General features: G+C 44.1%; 1 protein-coding gene across 32 annotated transcripts in view; it reads left to right on the plus strand.

Annotated features, from left to right (window-relative positions):
* The window catches only part of LOC110597052 (uncharacterized), a 268,944-nt gene that overhangs the window by 62,154 nt on the left and 189,419 nt on the right, over positions 1-17,371 (plus strand). For 26 of the 32 annotated variants that reach the window (XR_013437304.1, XR_013437306.1, XR_013437303.1 and 23 more), the window contains 2 exons: positions 9,403-9,532; positions 11,951-12,023. The exons of 1 other annotated variant lie outside the window; for it this stretch is intronic. Coding sequence is in view for 4 of the 31 variants with exons in the window: in XM_078045356.1 (XP_077901482.1) it covers positions 12,021-12,024 (4 nt within the window). In the remaining 27 variants the exon portion in view is untranslated. Of the gene's footprint in view, positions 1-9,402; positions 9,538-11,950; positions 12,025-17,371 lie in introns of all 32 variants that reach the window. 5 more of the 32 variants (XM_078045353.1, XM_078045354.1, XM_078045355.1 and 2 more) reach the window with 3 other exon arrangements.

Genomic DNA, 17,371 nt, shown 5'->3' on the forward strand with positions numbered 1-17,371 from the left:
TTGCTGTGGCTCAGGGTTGTCCACCCTATATCACATGTGTTCAGATCATTTCTATGGGTTTGTATTATCAGAAGGTCTCCAAAATTGTCTCTTGGGCTTCAGGACTTCCAAGGTTTCTAAGATGTTTTCTGTTCTTTTTTACAGTGTACCATTGAGTTTCAGGGATTTTCCAGGTCACTAATGAGGCTCAGGTTCCCTTGAACTGATTTCATGGATTGTGAGGTGTCTTGCTATGAGTCTCAATAAGTTTCATGGTCTCCTCTGGTCTCACAACACATGATACGAGTGTTTCCCATGATTTTAGTGTTATCCTTTCTTTCCCTGGGTATTCGTTGGAATTCTTGGACATTCCTAGCATCTCAGTGTGGTACAGGATATTCCCCAGGTTTTCAAGAAGTTATTGGTTTTGCCCAGGGCCTCAGTGGGACTTGTGGCCTGTGGAAGTCACTCTGAATGAACACACCTTCCAGTCCTGAGGCAGAGGGCTCTGACAGTTATTATGTTTCATAGTGACTTGGGTGTTGTCCCAGCTCAGATAGCAAGGCATAAATCCAGGTGTAGGCATGCCCACTAGGGTTGAGGTACACTTACCTGCTCCCTTGTAGACCTACCCCTTCTGCCCTCCCAAATAAAAGTTCACTTTTGAACCTGAAAGAACGAACAAGGGTCATACTCAGAGAAAATGCCCATTTATTGAGGAACAGCTCTGCATATTTATATTTCCGGGTTTTGTTTGACAGTTATGACAGTTTAAAGGTTGAAGGGTTTGACAGTTGGCATTGAGTGCTTTCTAATTGGTGGGTAAGGATCATGTGAGTCAGCAGGGCTACTCTGATTGGTGGGTAAGGATCATGTGAGCCAGCAGGGCTCACCATTGGATGGCTCTTCTCGGGGGATGGGAAAGTTAGTCTTTGGAGCTGGGGCTACTCCAACATTTCCCCCTCTTTGTTATTAAATGAGAGTTGGTGTGGACTCATTTTGGCTGCTTCCTGCTGAGATGGGGCTTTGTGGGAGAATTGGAGGGAAGTAGGGAGCCCCCACAGGAGGGCAGAGAGGACTGGTATAGCTTCAGAAATCAGATCAATGACGGTTCCTTGTCACTCCAGATCCATGTTGATGTCAGTCCATTTGGCATAGGTCTCCACTGGAGATATCATCAGTAACCAGAGTTGGTAATTCCTGATGAGAAGCTGGTTAAATGCTTGATTAGAATTTTTTTACCCACCTGAGTCTGAACAAACTTTATGATAAAGGGAAGGAACAGGCACAGGGAGTTTATATAGCCCAAATCTAATGGAGTCTCTGGGTCTGCAAGCTGCCTTGTTTGCACAAGGGGAGTTAAGTGTTCAGCCTTCAGTGGGGGCTTGGGCATTTGGGCTTGAAGCAAACAGGTGGTAAAGAACCAGACAGAGGGTTTGAGAAGCCAGGTCATCCTGCAGCTAACTTTGTTTGGCATGCCCTGCAGACAACTTATTCAGCCTGTCCTGCACCTAACACCCTCAATTCCACTCTTCATTCCTAGTCCAATCTAGCTCCCTCCCCTCTCTATTAAGGCTACTCTTATTGAACATCAAACTCTCTCCTACATGGGTGTCTCTGAAACCAGCTTGCTTCTCTCTTTACCTTTCCCAAAATATCACTGTTCCCAGCTTTCCCTTGTCTGTCTCTCTTCACACCAAGAAAGCCGGGTTTTGTAATAAAGAAGGCAGCTTCTCCCACGCTCTGAACAAAGGCGACCAAGGGAGGATGGTGGCCCATTGTTACCAGATTTCCCTTTGACAGCAGTCAGATCTCTCCAGATTTTATGTGAATACCTCAACCTTACATAGTGAAACTTGAAATTCTTACAAAACTGGAAGGGTAAACAAAATACACATGTTCCTCCTTAGGCCCAGAAGGCAACTGGTAAAGTACTCTCTTATGATAAAGGTAGTTCACACTTATTCAGGGGTCACCATGCTCCAGACACCTAAGTGGTTTATCAGAAGGACAACACACAACAGTCCCACTATCAGTCAGATCCAAGCAAGTAGGGGGTCTGTAAGGAGAAGAAGGGGGTCAGGCTGGAGGGGGACCTTAGGATCACTTGCTTTGAATCTCCAGACATAGGACAAAGAGAGGACCTAAAAGGGGCCAGAAATGAGGGGGAGCATTGACAAGACTACTTAATGACAGGTGATGATCCTTGGCTCTTCTGATGAAAGTGTACGAGCGCCGGGCTTAAGCCTGAAAATGTGAACCCATGGGGAAAGTTGGTTATTAGACAGCTTGACTTTGGCCACCAAGGGAGTGCACATAATCATCTGGGCAGGACCCTCCCATTTTGGTTTTAGAGGGGGCTTTTTCCCTGATGGGCAATAGTAAACAAGTTGAGCAGGTGTTAAAGAGGTAGGGTTTTGAGAGAGACTAGGATCAGGAAGGAGCCAGTCTTGATAGCTCCAGAGTTCAGAATGATAATGTAAGAGGAGGGGAAGGGCATAGGTTTCAGAGATGGGTAGGGGTTAGGGGAGAAATGAGGGGACAGCCATACATGACTTCCTAAGGTGAGAGATTAGAAGGCTTCTTTGGCAAGGCTGTGATGCGCAATAAAGCCTAAGGGAGCACCTTTACCCAGTCCAGGCTTAATTCCATGGTGAGTTGGTGAGGGTCTCTTTAAGGGACCGATTGGTCCTTTCAGCCTTTCCGGAAGCCTGTGGATGGTAAGAGCAATGGAAATGCCAAGGGAGTGATAGTGTGTGAGCCAGTCCCTGAGTTATCTGTGAGGTGAATTCTGGGCCACTGTCTGATTGGACAGAAGTAGGCATCCTGAAATGGGGGATTATGTGAGTAGAGGCCCACTTGTTAGAAGTGGGAAAGGCTTCAATCCATCCCAAAAAAGTATCTACCAATACAAGAAGATATTTTATGTTTTTTACTTGGGGCATGTTGGTGAAATCAGTCTGCCAGTCTGCGGCCCTGATATGACTGTGGGCCTTATGAGAAGGGAAAGGTTTAGGTTTTAATGGAATATTGGTATTGGTTAGTGAGACTCTGTGGACTAGAATGGAATAGAGAGTGAAGAAACTGGAAGAGTTGTTTGGAATCTTTGGGCCATTCCCCGGTGGTAATGAAGAGTAGTGGAGAGGAGGTAAAGCTCTATAGGGTGGCTAATCGAGCCACTTGATTGGCCTTGGAATTCCCCATGGTAAGGGAGGAGTCAGTTTGATGGGCCTTGCATTCCCAGTTGGAAAGGCAGCCTGGAGGCTCATAGGGTTTTGCATGCCCTTGTGGCAGCTATGAGTTCAGCTTGTTGGTTGGTGGTATTGGGTGGAAGAGGTTTTGCCTCTATGATGGATGAGAGGGAAATCGCAGCATACCCTGTTGAGAGCCACAGCTGAAGGGGCCCCAGCAAACTTCCAGCTGCCAGCAAACTTCCAGTTGCCGCTGATGATTGGCTCACAGCGGCCCCAGCAACATCTAGTTGATTGGCTCCTCTGTGGTGATGCTCATTGGAGATGCTCAATGAGCTGTTTCCCCACCCTTTCAGACTGCCAGTTGATGTTGAGAGCCACAGCCAAAGGGGCCCCAGCAAACTTCCAGCTGCCGGCTGATGATTGGCTCACAGTGGCCCCAGCAACATCTAGCTGATTGGCTCCTCTGCGGTGATGTTCATTGTGCTGTTTCCCTGCCCTTCAGACTGCCAGCTGATGATTGGCTCACAGCGGCCCCAGCAACATCTAGCTGATTGGCTCCTCCACGGAGCTGCTCATTGGGTGACTTCTTTGGCTCTGCCCACGCAACCCAGCCAATCGGCCTCAAGAGCAGGAGGATTGTGGGAGGTTGGGAGGCTGGTGTGGGGGTGAGAGGCTTGTGGAAGCCGGTGGTGGCAGTTGGGCTCTGAGGGTTTTTCCCTGAGGAGCTGTTTTGTTTGGCGTTTTTAGTTCTAAAAATAAAGTTAGTTTCTTTTGACAAGTGGCTCCTGAATTGTGCCAAGCCAGACTTCGGCTCACAGTGATTGGCTCACAGTGGCCCCAGCAACATCTAGCTGATTGGCTTCTCTACGGTGATGCTCATTGGGCTGTTTCCCTGCCCTTTCAGACCACGGAGCTGCTCATTGGGGGACTTTTTTGGCTCCGCCCACGCAACCTAGCCAATCGACCTCAAGAGCAGGAGGATTGTGGGAGGTGGTGAGGCTGGTGGTTGAGGGAGAGGCTTGTGGGCAGTTGGGCTCTGAGGGTTTTTCCTGAGGAGCTGTTTTGTTTGGCCTGTGTGGTTCTAAAAATAAAGTTCATTTCTTTTGACAAGTGGCTACTGAATTGTGCCCAGCCAGACTGCGACAATACCCCACCACTTTAAACCCTGTATATATAAAGGAGCTACCATCTGAGAACCAGACAAGGTCCTAAGAAGGCAGGGGTCCCTCATAAATGGTGGTAGGGCAGGGTAAAATCATCTCTAATACCTCCAGGCATTTGTGGATGGGATTAATGGAGAGCAAGGCTGAAAAGAGATGGAGGTCTTTTCAAGGAATGAGACAAGGAGGGATAGAACCCTGGAAGGAGCAAATGACTGTAGCCCCTTGTAAGTGAGTTAATCCTTTAGATGGTGAGGAGATGAGATGGTTAGCAGGGAGCCAAATGTAAGCTTGTGTGCTTCTGGAGGTCATGGGCCGCTGCTAGAGCTCTGAGGCATGGGGGCAGCCCCTGACAGTGGGGTCGAGCTGTTTGGATAGGTGGGCCACTGGTGCAAATGTGGGGCCATATTCCTGACCCAGAACACCCAGACTTTCTCCCTGTTTTTCATGTACATAGAGTGTGAAGGGTCGGGAGAGGTCGGGAAGATGCAGGGCGGGTGCCCGGAGGAGGGCCTTTTTAAGGATTGTAAAGGGCTTTTCTGCCACTGAGGGTAGGAGTTCATCTTGGGGGCCCTTGGCCAGATTATATAGCAGCCTGGAAAGGAGGAAGAAATTCAAAAGTAATCCAGGCCCTGAAATACCCAGCCAAACTCAAGAAGGAGAGTATGTCATCTTTGGTCTTTGGTGTAGGTATAGACATAATAAGCTGTTTTCTGTCTACTGTAATGGCCTTTTCCCCTTGAGAGATATCCCTTTAAGGCCAAGAAAGTAGGAGAACTGTGTCATCTGTTGAGTGCCCTTTGGACAGGCTAGAAGAATTTGTAGAGGTTTGCAAGAGGTGCAGAGAGTAGGATTGGATCAGAGCAAGAAGAAAGCTTGGTAGAGATCTCTTAGGATGGAGGGATCCAGGGACCCAAAAAGGGGCCATCTGCTTTGGTGGTGTAAGGGATAAGTGGGCCAGGCCTGGGCGCTATATTTGATCCAAGAGGCATTGTAGGGGAGAGTCGACTGGCAGAGAGTACACATTTCCCATGTAAGGAGGAGGGAAGAGGACGCAGAGAAGGAGGAAACTGATTTATTGGCAAAAGGGGAGTCCCTGCTAGAGCCAAAAAATCAGGAGTGCCTAAGTGGCAGGTTCGAGCTGCAGAGATTGGTCGTCACCGAATCCTGACAGTTGAAGATCTCATCCTGGATGGAGATGGAGCCATGGGAGATCTTGGCCAAGGCTTTTCTGGACCGCTCCAAAGAGGCAAGATACTCCCAGGGTCAGAAAGAGGGGAGAGGCAGGGCAAGAGAGGGGAAGAGGAGGGTAAGTGTCTCTCTAGTGGCTGAATCTTAAGGTGAGAGGACTAGAACTTTAGGAATCTACCCAAGGAAGGAATCCCTGAGGGCCACCATAGCCTTAAAGGCTGTGGTGGGGTTCTTTCCTCCCCGCAGGTGGGCAAAGAGATTTGCTGGACAATAATCAACATATGGCAAGAGGGTGGATTCGGGGAACTGGGGGTGAAAAGATTGGAAGTCGGAGGCCAAGGTTTGTTCAAAGAGGTGTAGACATTCTCAAAATCCCTGAAGAAGGACAGTCCAGGTTAGTTAGAATGTCTGGTGGTGGGATCTGTCCAGGTAAAGGCAAAAAGATCTTGTGATTCGGGGGCAAGGGAAATGGAGAAGAAAGTATAAATCTATGACTGAAAAGTGGGTAGCAGTGTGGGGGATCTGAGACAGCAGGGTGTATGGGTTGGGAACCAAAGGATGAATGGGCCTAATGGAGGTGTTGATGAGTCATAGGTCCTGAACTAAGCCATAGGACCCATTGGGCTTTTTTACTGCTAGTATGGAGTATTGTAAGGGGAATGAACAGAACAGAAGTACCCCTTGCTAAGAAGGTCCTGAATAATAGGTTGTAGGCCCAGAAGTGCTTTTGTGCACAGGGGGTATTGAGCAGGTTGGGACAATGTTAGGATCTTTGAGCTGAATGTTAACTGGTGGGCAGGAAACGGTGGAGGGGGTGTGGGTATCCCATACAATTGGGTCAACCAGGTCAGTATGGTGTTTCATGTCAGCCTCACAAGTGGAGCAGAATGGCCAGTCTTCTGCCAAAAGGGTCAGAAAAGATGAACAGGCTGATTCTGGGGCCTGAATGAGCCCAGATGTTGATTGTTGTACTGAATTTAGAGAGAATATCTTGGCCAAGCAAAGGAACTGGACATTGGGGCACAACTAAGATCGTCTGAGAGAATGAGAAGTTGTCTATGGAACAGAGTAATAGGGGAGTCTTTTTTGGATAGATGGTCTTTCCTCCTACCCCGACAATAGGAAAGGTGGACGGCACTGTTTGCCCCCAGAATTCTGTCAGGACCGAGAACGTAGCTCTGGTGTCAAGGAGAAAGTCAACCTTGCACCTATCCACCTGAATCCGCACCCTGGGTTCCTGTCTCCTTACGGCTGGGGACAAGGACACAAGGCTCCTTTAATTGATTGCCATGCCCAGAAGGTCAAAGGGTTCCCTGGCCATAGGCCTCCTATAGGATCTAGGACAGTCAGAGCCCCAATGACCTTGTTGTTGACATTTAGGGCATGGGGCATGCAGAGTGTGTGGTGCGGGACATGCGCTGGCCCAATGTCCCTCCTTGCCACACTTGAAGCAGGTGCCCGGCGGGGAGGGGTTTGTCCTGTGGTGATGGGTAAAAAACCTTAGAGGCTACCGCCAAGATCTCAGTCTGGGGGGTGGCAGGGCCTTGTTCGAGCTTTTTTAGTTTGTCCTGGATGTCGGGGTAGCTCTGCGAGAGGAAATATGTCATAAGGACATGACGGCCATCTGGGGTTTCAGGATCTAGGTTACTGCTGAAGGGCTTTTGTAAACCGATCCAGAAATTCTGATGGGGTCTCTTTTAATTTTTGGAAATTGATGGCCTTACATGCTGCTTTTTCAAACCCAGCAATAATACATGCGGAAAATCGGTCCCTACTCTGTATGCCAGCTTGTGTATAATCCCAGTCAGGAGTTTCTGGGGCAGCAAGTGGCCCAGGAGGGAGATTGGGATTAACTCGGTGAGTTTCATCCACATGGGCTCTGGCAAGTTCCCAGACTCTGGTACGACCCTCAGGAAGAAGAGTATTAGCCAATAACATGCATATATATTTATACATATAGAAATCATGGTGAGTGAGTCTATAAGCCTGGAGGACACATTGAAACTCTCAGGACCTAGTTTGAGGAGGACTAAAGGTGTCGGCTGAGTCAGGGAGAGCACCTGAGGGGCTGGATGGAGCCGACGCAGGGGTCGGGGGGGAGGTTGGTAAGGAGGGGGTTTATCTGCAGGATAGGTTGGGGTGAAAACAAAGAAGAGAAAAAGCCTCAACATAGGGGATCTCCTTCCACTTTTTTGAGCGCTCACAGGAGTTAAACAGATCTCTGAGAATTGTGGGATCTAGGGATCCTCCTGGGGCCATTGACTTTGATCGTCTAATTGATAGTAAGGCCAATCTTGTGTGCAGAATTTAATAAGGAGGAGTCTGCAGGGAGGGAAGAAGAGGCCCCCATATAAGGGTGGTTATTGAGAGAGAGAGAGAGAGAGAGAGAGAGAGAGAGAGAGAGAGAGAGAGAGAGATGCCTATTCTTCCTTTTCCATCCCTCAGTACCTCCCACTCATGAACCAGGATCCAGAGAGTCACCGTGACCGTGAAGGTCGTGGTGGGGTGCGCTCTCTCCTCCAGATTGGGCATCAGAGGTTTGCTGGACGATCATGGTCAAAGCCCCTGCAGAGCCCATCTGAAGTTGGATACCTGATAGGGGAAGAGCTGGTGTTGTGTGAGTAGTAGCAGTGCTCAAAAGAGTGGACGAGGTCAGCAAGCCTTGAGAGAGGGGGTCCTGGAGCAGTGAGGCTTTCCCCCTTTCAGCTTTTGGCACCAATGAAAGAATGAACAAGGCTCATCTTCACATCTTCAGAGAAAATGCCCATTTATTGAGGAACAGCTCTGCATATTTATAGAGCCAGGGGTGGTTTGACAGTTATGAGAGTTTAAAGGTTGAAGGGTTTGACAGTTGGCATGGGGTGCTTTCTGATTGGTGGATAAGGATCATGTGAGTCAGCAGGGATAGTCTGGTGGGTAAGGATCATGTGAGCCAGCAGGGCTAGTCTGATTGGTGGGTAAGGATCATGTGAGCCAGCAGGGCTCACCATTGGACGGGTCTTCTTGGAGGATGGGGAAGTTAGTCTTTGGAGCCTGGGCGACTCCCAACAGAACCTGCTTTCCTCTCTCTCATCAACCTCTTCTGATTTTCTCTTGTTATCCCTTCTGGGGAACTTGAGTTTGAGAACTGGGAAAAGCCATTCTGAAACTTGTGTAAAGATAATTTGTGTCTGTGTTCTATTTTGCATCACCCCAAATTCACACAAATGACCTTAGTTTAGTCTTCTGTGCTGGATGGGAGTTAAAATGGCCTCTACCAAGCTTTTGCTTTTTCTCAGGGCCTTTTGCAGTGTCTCAGTCCTGTCCAGTGCTATTGCCAGGGTCTCAGTGGGGCTCAGAAAGTTCCCATAGAACACACTGGATTCAGGGTTATGCCAGGATCACTGTAACCCTCAGCACTTTTCCCAGGTTCTCAGTTGAGTTTAGTGTCACTCCCAGGGTCACAGTGTGGCTTGGGGCCTCCCCAGCATCTTACTGAGTTTCAGTCCATTTCCTAGGGTCCTAGTGCCTCTGAAGATCTTTCTGAGTCTCATGTAAGGGTTCTGACTATGGAAATGAACACAAGACAGCACATTTCTCTAGTGAGTAAACTCCCCTAGAATAATAGGTGTCTTATTTCCCACAGCTGGAACATTCTGCAGTTTCTCTCAGAAACTGTTAAGATAACTAATACATGCTTGGCCAGAACACCTATATGATCATTAACAAGAACATCTTACATTATAATGCAATGTATCTGACTTAGTGATATAATGAACAATAATGCACTAGTGGTACAGTGAGCTACTGTAACCTAATGGTATAAATAAGTACAGCTGCTAAGACTACAGCCATTTTGCCTCTGCATCTTGCTTCCTTCTCCTTTTATTTTCTTATAGCTGGAGCCCAATGTGGTACCTGGACATCTGAAACAGGGACCCTTCTGGATGTGTTAATGGGGAAAGGGATTGCTTATGACCTGGAGCAGGCTGATGTGTGTCTTTCACCAGATGCTACTGATCCCCATTGGTAAGGTATTGGAAAATGCCTGTCTGACACTCAACTATGTAACTATCTCCTATTTATTTATCAAGGCTGGACATGCTGTATGTAATGTTGACTTCACTGCTTTGCTGGCAGAGGTTCTTATTGCTCCTGAAACTCAGAAAATGGTTACATATGCACAAAATATTGGGAAGATATAGGTAAGAAGCTTCAGGAGGAATGTGAGCTCCCGTTGCATGCTTGACATCTTTCTCCCAATGCTATTTGTCTCTCAACAAACACCTCCTCCTCTGTCTGCTACCACCCACCTGCCACTTGTGATTCTTATATTCTTTATGGAGGTGTTCCCTTTGCCTTCACCAACTCCTCCTCCTCTGCTGCCACTGCCACTACTGGTTAGATCACATTTGGCTGAATGTTTTCAGCAAGTGGAGCAGGAGGGTGAGACTCATACCTTAGCTGATTGACCTATTAGGCCAAATTCCACTGGCCAGCCAGAGCATAAACAATTGTCTTTTGCTGCATAAATGCATTCTGCTGTCATGTATAACTAATTCAAACAAATCAAAACAATTAAGAAAAATTGCTAGTAAAATGAGATGGACATCATTACCCTAGGTACGTGTATGACTGAACATACGGTGCAATGCTACATTGTGTACAATCACAGAAATGAAAAGTTGTGCTGCAATTGTGTACAATGAATCAAAATGCATGAGAGCAGTGTCATATATACCTAATTAAAATAAATACACAAATTAAAAATAAATAAATAGGCATATTGACATACTGTTTTGGAAAGTGGCAATAAGGAGGGAAATGCATTTTTCTAGCCGCCTCAAGATCCTATGACATAAATGTTCCCAGTCTAGAAACAGCCATCTCTTCATGTTAAAACAGAACATCCTTCCAGAAATCCTTTCATGCCCCTAGAGGGATCACTGGCATCGATTTCATTACTACTAAAGAAGCCTGGTGTGGCTTCTTGGGAAGGTATATAAAATTACCACTCAAATTTAGGAGACTTTACCCAAAAATGCTTTGGGATTCTTTTTTTCTTATTCTCATAGAGTTAAAGAAAGAAAATTTATTATTCCAGAGGTAATTGATTCTGACCATATCGGTATAATATGTGCCCCAATGTGGTTCCATATGCCTATAAGTCTTTCTAAAGAATCTTCTATTGTTCAATTAATTGTGATTCCTTATGTTACAGCTCAACACCTTTAAACAAAAGAGCAAATGCAAGGTTTGGCTCTACTGTCATGGGAGCATGTTTACTGTTCATTGAAAGTAGACCTAAATTGACTCTTTAATTAAATGAACAATGAATTATGGGATTTTTGGACACAGGTGCTAATGTCACTGTCCTACCCCTTTTGGTATGGCCTCATACATGGCCCCTTCAAAGGGCAACTCTGGTTTGGGGCATAGAAGGCAATAATAAATGGGTGTCCAAGAGCTCCCTGTGGTTACAATGCTCTGCCCCTTCCAATCCAACACAAATCATCCCTCATGTGCAGCCATATGTGATAGCAATACCTTTTCCTATATGGGGCAGAGACATGCTACATAAACTTCAGATGTCTGAAGAATTACCTTTTTTGTAGGGGCCTCTGCAGATCTGACTGCCTTGTCAATAAAATGGAAATTCACCACCCCTGTCTTGGTTGAATAATGGTCATTGTCAAAGGGAAATGTGGCAGCTACAGAGGCCCTTATTTAAGAACTGTTACAATTGGGACATATTGAACCTTCTACTAGCCCTTGGAATATGCCCATTTTTGTTATAAAAATAAAATCAGGAAAATGGAGGTTATTACAAGATTTAAGAGAAATTAATAAATGTATAAATCTATGGGTCTGCTTCATTGTGGATCACTAAACACAAATTTAATTCCTCAAAATTTTTCTTTATATGTTATTTAGTTAAAAGAATGTTTTAAACTATTCCTCTCTTTCCTGATGTTCAGAAAAAAAAATTTGCTTTTACTGTCTTCATTTTTAACCATCATAAGCTTACTAATGCTTGCACTGGAAAGTTCTCCCACAAGGAATGCTAAATAGCCCAACATTATGTCAATATTTGGTTAATAAAGCCTTGCTCTTTTTTGGTCAGAAATTTTCTCATTTACCTTTTTATCATTGTATGGATCATATATTGCTTATAGGATTAAACATCCCAAATGAAATTCTACAAACATTACAGGAAGTGTTATTACAATCAGGATTCCACGTTGTTACAGAAAAAATTCAACCTTAACTCTCTATCAGGGACTTGGGACATATATTACTTCAAAAATATTCAATTCCTCACATCCCAAATTTGACCCTTCCTTCAAAAAAATTTTTTTGGTTAATTTACAGCAATTTCTATTACATTTAAATTGAGCATGTTCTTATATTCCATTAACTATTGATATGCTCTCATTTTTTTTCTAGTTGTTAAAGAAGCAATACTACACTTCCTTCTTCAAGCTCTACAAAAAATAACAGAAAATTGTTGCTAGTAATGGTGAGTTGATCTCCTTTATCTAATATGCCATTATCATTGGTATTTTTTGTTGGAAAACTTTATGCCTTTATATCAGTAATTGCTATTCACAACCGAGGATTGTGAATATTAGAATGGTTACTCAGTCCTCATTTTCCAGGCTGGAATGTTCTGCCTTTTGCTGATACATATGCATAAATATATGCAGATGCTTGTACTAAAATTTTATCTTTAAAAGGCATGGATATTTCATATTTTATATATTTTATATCTCACTTGTGGAAAAACTCTACCTTTCCAATACTTACAATTGTTCTCCTACTATCAAGTTGTATTGACAGACTTTTTTTTTTTTAGCACCAATTTCTTTTCATATGTCTCATGTTGGGTGAGTCTCTTTGTTATGTCAGGTTACACATTCCCCCTCTTTCTTCATCTAACTTTTCCCTTGTAGCTGGGTCAATGTTGTATACAGATGGAGGTAAGCACAGAGGGGGTAGTATCTGTTTTTATTAATGATAAATTACTGGACATCTGATGGAAGGTAACACATAAGATGCAGCTGTAAATCCCTTTATTATTTGCTTTCAGATTATGTAGAATCACATAGATATTTTCATCTAAACCCTTACTCTCTAGTGAAAATGTTTTCCATTTTTTACCAGAAGGCTTGTACCAGTGTCAATACTGTTCTCACTCAGATGATCAAAGACTACCCAGAGTCTTACTGACACTCAGGGTATCAGAGGGGATCTGGCCTTTCCCAGTGTCAGTGGGCTTTACAGCCTCACTTAGTCTCAGGAGGTTTCAAGGTCTTCCCCAGATTTTCAATCTTGTTTAGAAAGGGCCACATGAGCTTCCTGGTGCTTGGAATATTGCTCAGTATTTAGAAGAGGTCTAATGCTTATAAAAGAATCTCAGCTTCATTGATTTTATTCATTATTATCTCAGTTGTGTTCAAAATAATCTTCAGATTCATAGGAAGAGAAAGGGGCTTCCTTATTTTGGCAGATGTGTGCACAATCTTTGCAAGAATCTTAGTGGTCTCATTGCCTTTCCAGGCTCTCAGTACAGATCAGCACCATTCACAGATTCACAATTTAATCCAAACCTTCCCAAAGGTTCATAGGTCTTGTTGCTTTTTGCAGGGGAACCCTGAGATCAGAGCCAGCCTCAGAGTATTCTTTTACTTCAGAGTCTATTACAGGTTGTCCATCAGGCTTGGTGCTATCCTCAGAATCTCAGTGATGCTCAAAGTTTCTTCCAATTTCAGAGCAGGGCTCTGAATCTTCTGAAACAAAACACCAGGTTCAGGGTTGACCAGGGTTTCTCAATGAATCCCAGAGCCTTCCACAGGTTGTTTCTGGAACTAAGTGCCATTCCCAGCAAGACAGTGGTGCTTGGCATCTTTTTTAATGTTTGATTTGTGTCAGGTCTTTCCCAAGTCTTGTAGTGGGTCCTTGAACCTACAGTACTATTTCAGTGGATATAAAACTCTGCACAGTATCTAGTGCTGCTCAGATACTCCCACAGTATTCTGGGAAAATAATGACTTTCTTAGTGTCTGATTGGGGAATAGATCCCTGTCCAGTGTGTCACGGTAACAGAGAGATAGCCCTATCCATAGTGGTGCTCAGGGCCTTTCCCAATGTGTCAGTGGCACTCAGGGCCACCCCATGATCACATGTGTTAGCTCAGGGCTTTTGCCAGGTTCTCAGTCTGGATCAGTGCTTTCCCCAATGACTTACAGGTGCTCAGGAAATTCTCTTGGGTCTTTTTTGAGATGCCAGGTGTTATTAGGATTCAGAGTTTTCCCCCAGAACTCTCTGAGGCCAAAGGCCTTCAATACATAGTTTTACAGGTTGTTTCAGGGCCTCCACCAGGGTCAAGGTTGGGTTGTGGATCTTTCCTAGGGTGTCCTTGTGTCAGTGTTTTTGCAGCTCAACAATGAAGCTCATGGCTTTCCCATGCTATAATGGATCTCAATGAATTCCCCAGATTATCTTTAGTTGTCAGAAAAATCTCCAAAATTTCACTGTGACTTAGAGCTGTCCATGAAATTTCAGGGATATTCAGATGCTTTCCTTGTGTTTGTGTGATTCAAAACTTTCAAAGTGTCTCTTGGCATTCAGAACATTTATAATATTTTAATTGAGCTTTCCCACTGTTTCACTGGATTTTGGGGCTTTTGCAGGTCACTAAGGAACTCATGGCCATTACTAGGCTCTCATATTTTCCTCAATGCCTTACAGTGTCTCAGTCATGTTCAGTATTGTTCCAAAATTGTCACCATGGCTTCCATTGTTCCTTAAAGACACACTATTCTAGAGTTTCTGCCCAGGTCTCAGAAAAACTTCAGCAATTTGTCAGTAAAGTTTATTGCCATTCTCAGGGTCACAGTGTTGCTCAGGGTCAGCCTTGAGTCTTACTGAGACTCTGGGTATTCCCCAGAGGCACAGTGGTGCCCAGGGCCTTCTCCAGTCTCAGTGCTGCCATGGTTTTCTCAGGCACTCAGTGACACTATACTGTTCCAGGTTATACTGATGGTCAAGGCCTACCCCAGTGTCTCAGTAACAGTCATGGTATCAGAGGAGTTGACTGTCTTTTCCGTGTTAGAGTTCCTCAGGGCCTACTCTAGAATCTCAGGAGGGCTTAAGGCCTTGCCCAGAATTTCAATCTCATTTAGAAAGTTTCACATTGTCTTCATGGTGCTTGGGATATTGCCTAGTTTTTAGAACATGCTCAAGGCTTCAATAAGAATCTCAGATTTGTTAATTGCATTTACTATTGTCTCAGTGGTGTTCAAAATATTTATCAGATTTTAAGAAGGCAAAGGGTCCTTCTTACATTGGCAGGTGTTTGCACTACTTTCCCAAGACTTAGTATTCTCATTGCCTTCTCAGCTCTCAGTACAGAAAGCTCCATCCAAAATTTTACCATTTTCTCAGGGCCTTCACAGGGCTTCAATTAGTAATATTTCCTTTTATAGGAGAACACTGAGTTCCTGTCATTTCAGAGTCTTTTCTAGGTTGTTTAAGAATCCCAGTGCTATTCTCAGAGTCTCAATGATGCTCATGCTTAGTCAAGCCTCATTGTGATGCTCTAAATCTTCCCCATAAAAATACAGTTTTCATGGCTGTTCAATTTTCAGGAAAATTTTTAGGGTTTCAGCATGACTCACAACTGTACACAGAATTTCAGAGGTGTTCCATGAGTTTGTGTGATTCAAAGGCCTTAAAAATGTCTTTTGGCACTTAGAGTTTTTGTCAGTGTCTCAGTAAATCTCAGCACTTTTCCCAGGTTCTCAGTGGAGTTCATTGCCATTCTCTGGGTCACAGGGTTGCTCAGGTTCTTCCCAGAGTCTTTGTCACGGGCATTCCCCCAGGATTACAGTGATCTCCAGGTTCTTTTGCAAAGTATTTGTGGTGTCATTGCCTTCTTGGGCACTCAGTGATGCTGTAGTCTTCCCAGGAAACACTGATGATCACAGTCTATGCCAAATTCTCAGTGACAGGAAGGGTATCCAAGGGACTCAGCAGCTTTCCCAGGGTCAGTGGGCCTCAGGGCCTACCCTAGAGTCTTGTAGCTGGGTTGATGTTATATACAGATTGAGGTAAGCAAAGCGGGTAGTATCTGTATTTATTAATTTGATAAATTCCTGGACCTCTGATGGAAGGTAACACACAGATGCAGCTGTGAGGTCCCTTTATATTTTATTTTCAGATGCTGTAGAAGCTCATAGATATTTTCATCAAAATCCTCACTAATGAAGATGCTTTCCATGTTTTCCCAATGGACTTGGGCCATTGTCAATAACTGTTCTCACTGGATGCCCTTCTGGGACCCCATGTGGGAATCTGTAAATCCATGGGGCCTACAGTCTAATGCATTTTGGGAAATGGATACTGTTCATTTTCTTTCCATCTCCCTTTTGTCCTTTTTCCTTTCTTCATGTTTCCATTAAGACTCATTCTGGGTTCATTTGGGCTAGTGCCCATAGGTCTGAAAAGGTACCTCCTTGCATTTCTCATTTATTAGTCTGCTTTGTCACTATGGACAAATAAATTTAAAAATATTTCATTTATTAAAATATATGCCCTTTCATATATGACCTATGCTTTTGCATAATTTTGTACTCATTGGATTGACTGTCACAGATTACAAACAAAGTATGAAATTAGCCTGTGATATTGTGAAAAATATGAATCATAACTCTATGGAAATCAATATGCTAAATGAAGAAAAATCATTAAGTCATTCTTCACAATTTGGCTGCAATTATTATTATTACATTGTAAAGGCTGTAATGACCTTAACAATATGTGTTACTTGAATTTAAGGGACAATATTAACTCCATTTCAAAAGAGTTACATTACCTTGCAGACATCATTAAAAAGATCCAATAGGATTATTTAAGTTGAGATATATTGGATTGGTTAACCATGTATTTATCCAATCTTACTTGGATTAAACAACTAGTCATCGGTGAGTGTCTACTAATACTGGGATTGTCGTTTTGTTTTTGTTGTTGTCGAAGCCTACCATATTTTTCACCTCCACCAATATTGAAAAACAAAACAAAACAAAAAATAAACCCCAAATGTTATCCCTCCAAAAGCCCACATAAAACAAAAAAGGAGGAGCTGTAAGTGTTCTGACTGTGGAAATGTGCTAAATAGCAAGTGTCTCTGGTAAGCAAATTCCTGGAGAATAAGAGGTGTCTTGTTTCCCACAGCTGGAACATTCTGCAGTTTCTCCCAGACACTATTACGAGAACTAATGCATGCTCAACCAGAACACCTAATGTACTAATGGTGCAGTGAGCTAATGTAATCTAATGGTATAAATAGAGACAGCTGCTTAGACAAGCAGCCATGTTGCCTCTGCATCGTGCTTTCTTCTCTTTTTGTTTCCTTACAGTCTCAGGACTTCTGCAGTTCATAGATTCACCAGGTTCTTCAATGTTTTACTGGTTTATTTGCCTTCTCACATAGTCATTGGAGCTTAGCAACATTGCCCCATTCACAGTCATGCATAGTGCCTGCCCCTGTCCCTTCATGATGGCAAGGATTTTCTTCAAGGTATCTGTATCTTTGGTATTTTCTCAACATGAGGAAATCTCATGGCCAACCCTAGCATCTAAGAAGATCAGGGCCTACCCAAAAGCCTCAGGAGGACCCAAGGACTTCTCCAGAATTTCAATCATGTTTAGGAAGGTCCTCATGGTCTCCATGGTGCTCAGATTATTGCCCATGTTTTAGAATAGGCTAAAGTCCTACAAAATCTCAGAGGGGTTAAATTCATTCACTGTTGACTCAACAGTGTTCAAAATCTACTCAGAGTATCAGGGGGCTCAGGGTCTTTCTTA

This window comes from Ictidomys tridecemlineatus, chromosome 4 (assembly GCF_052094955.1).
Source record: "Ictidomys tridecemlineatus isolate mIctTri1 chromosome 4, mIctTri1.hap1, whole genome shotgun sequence".
NCBI lineage: Eukaryota > Metazoa > Chordata > Mammalia > Rodentia > Sciuridae > Ictidomys > Ictidomys tridecemlineatus.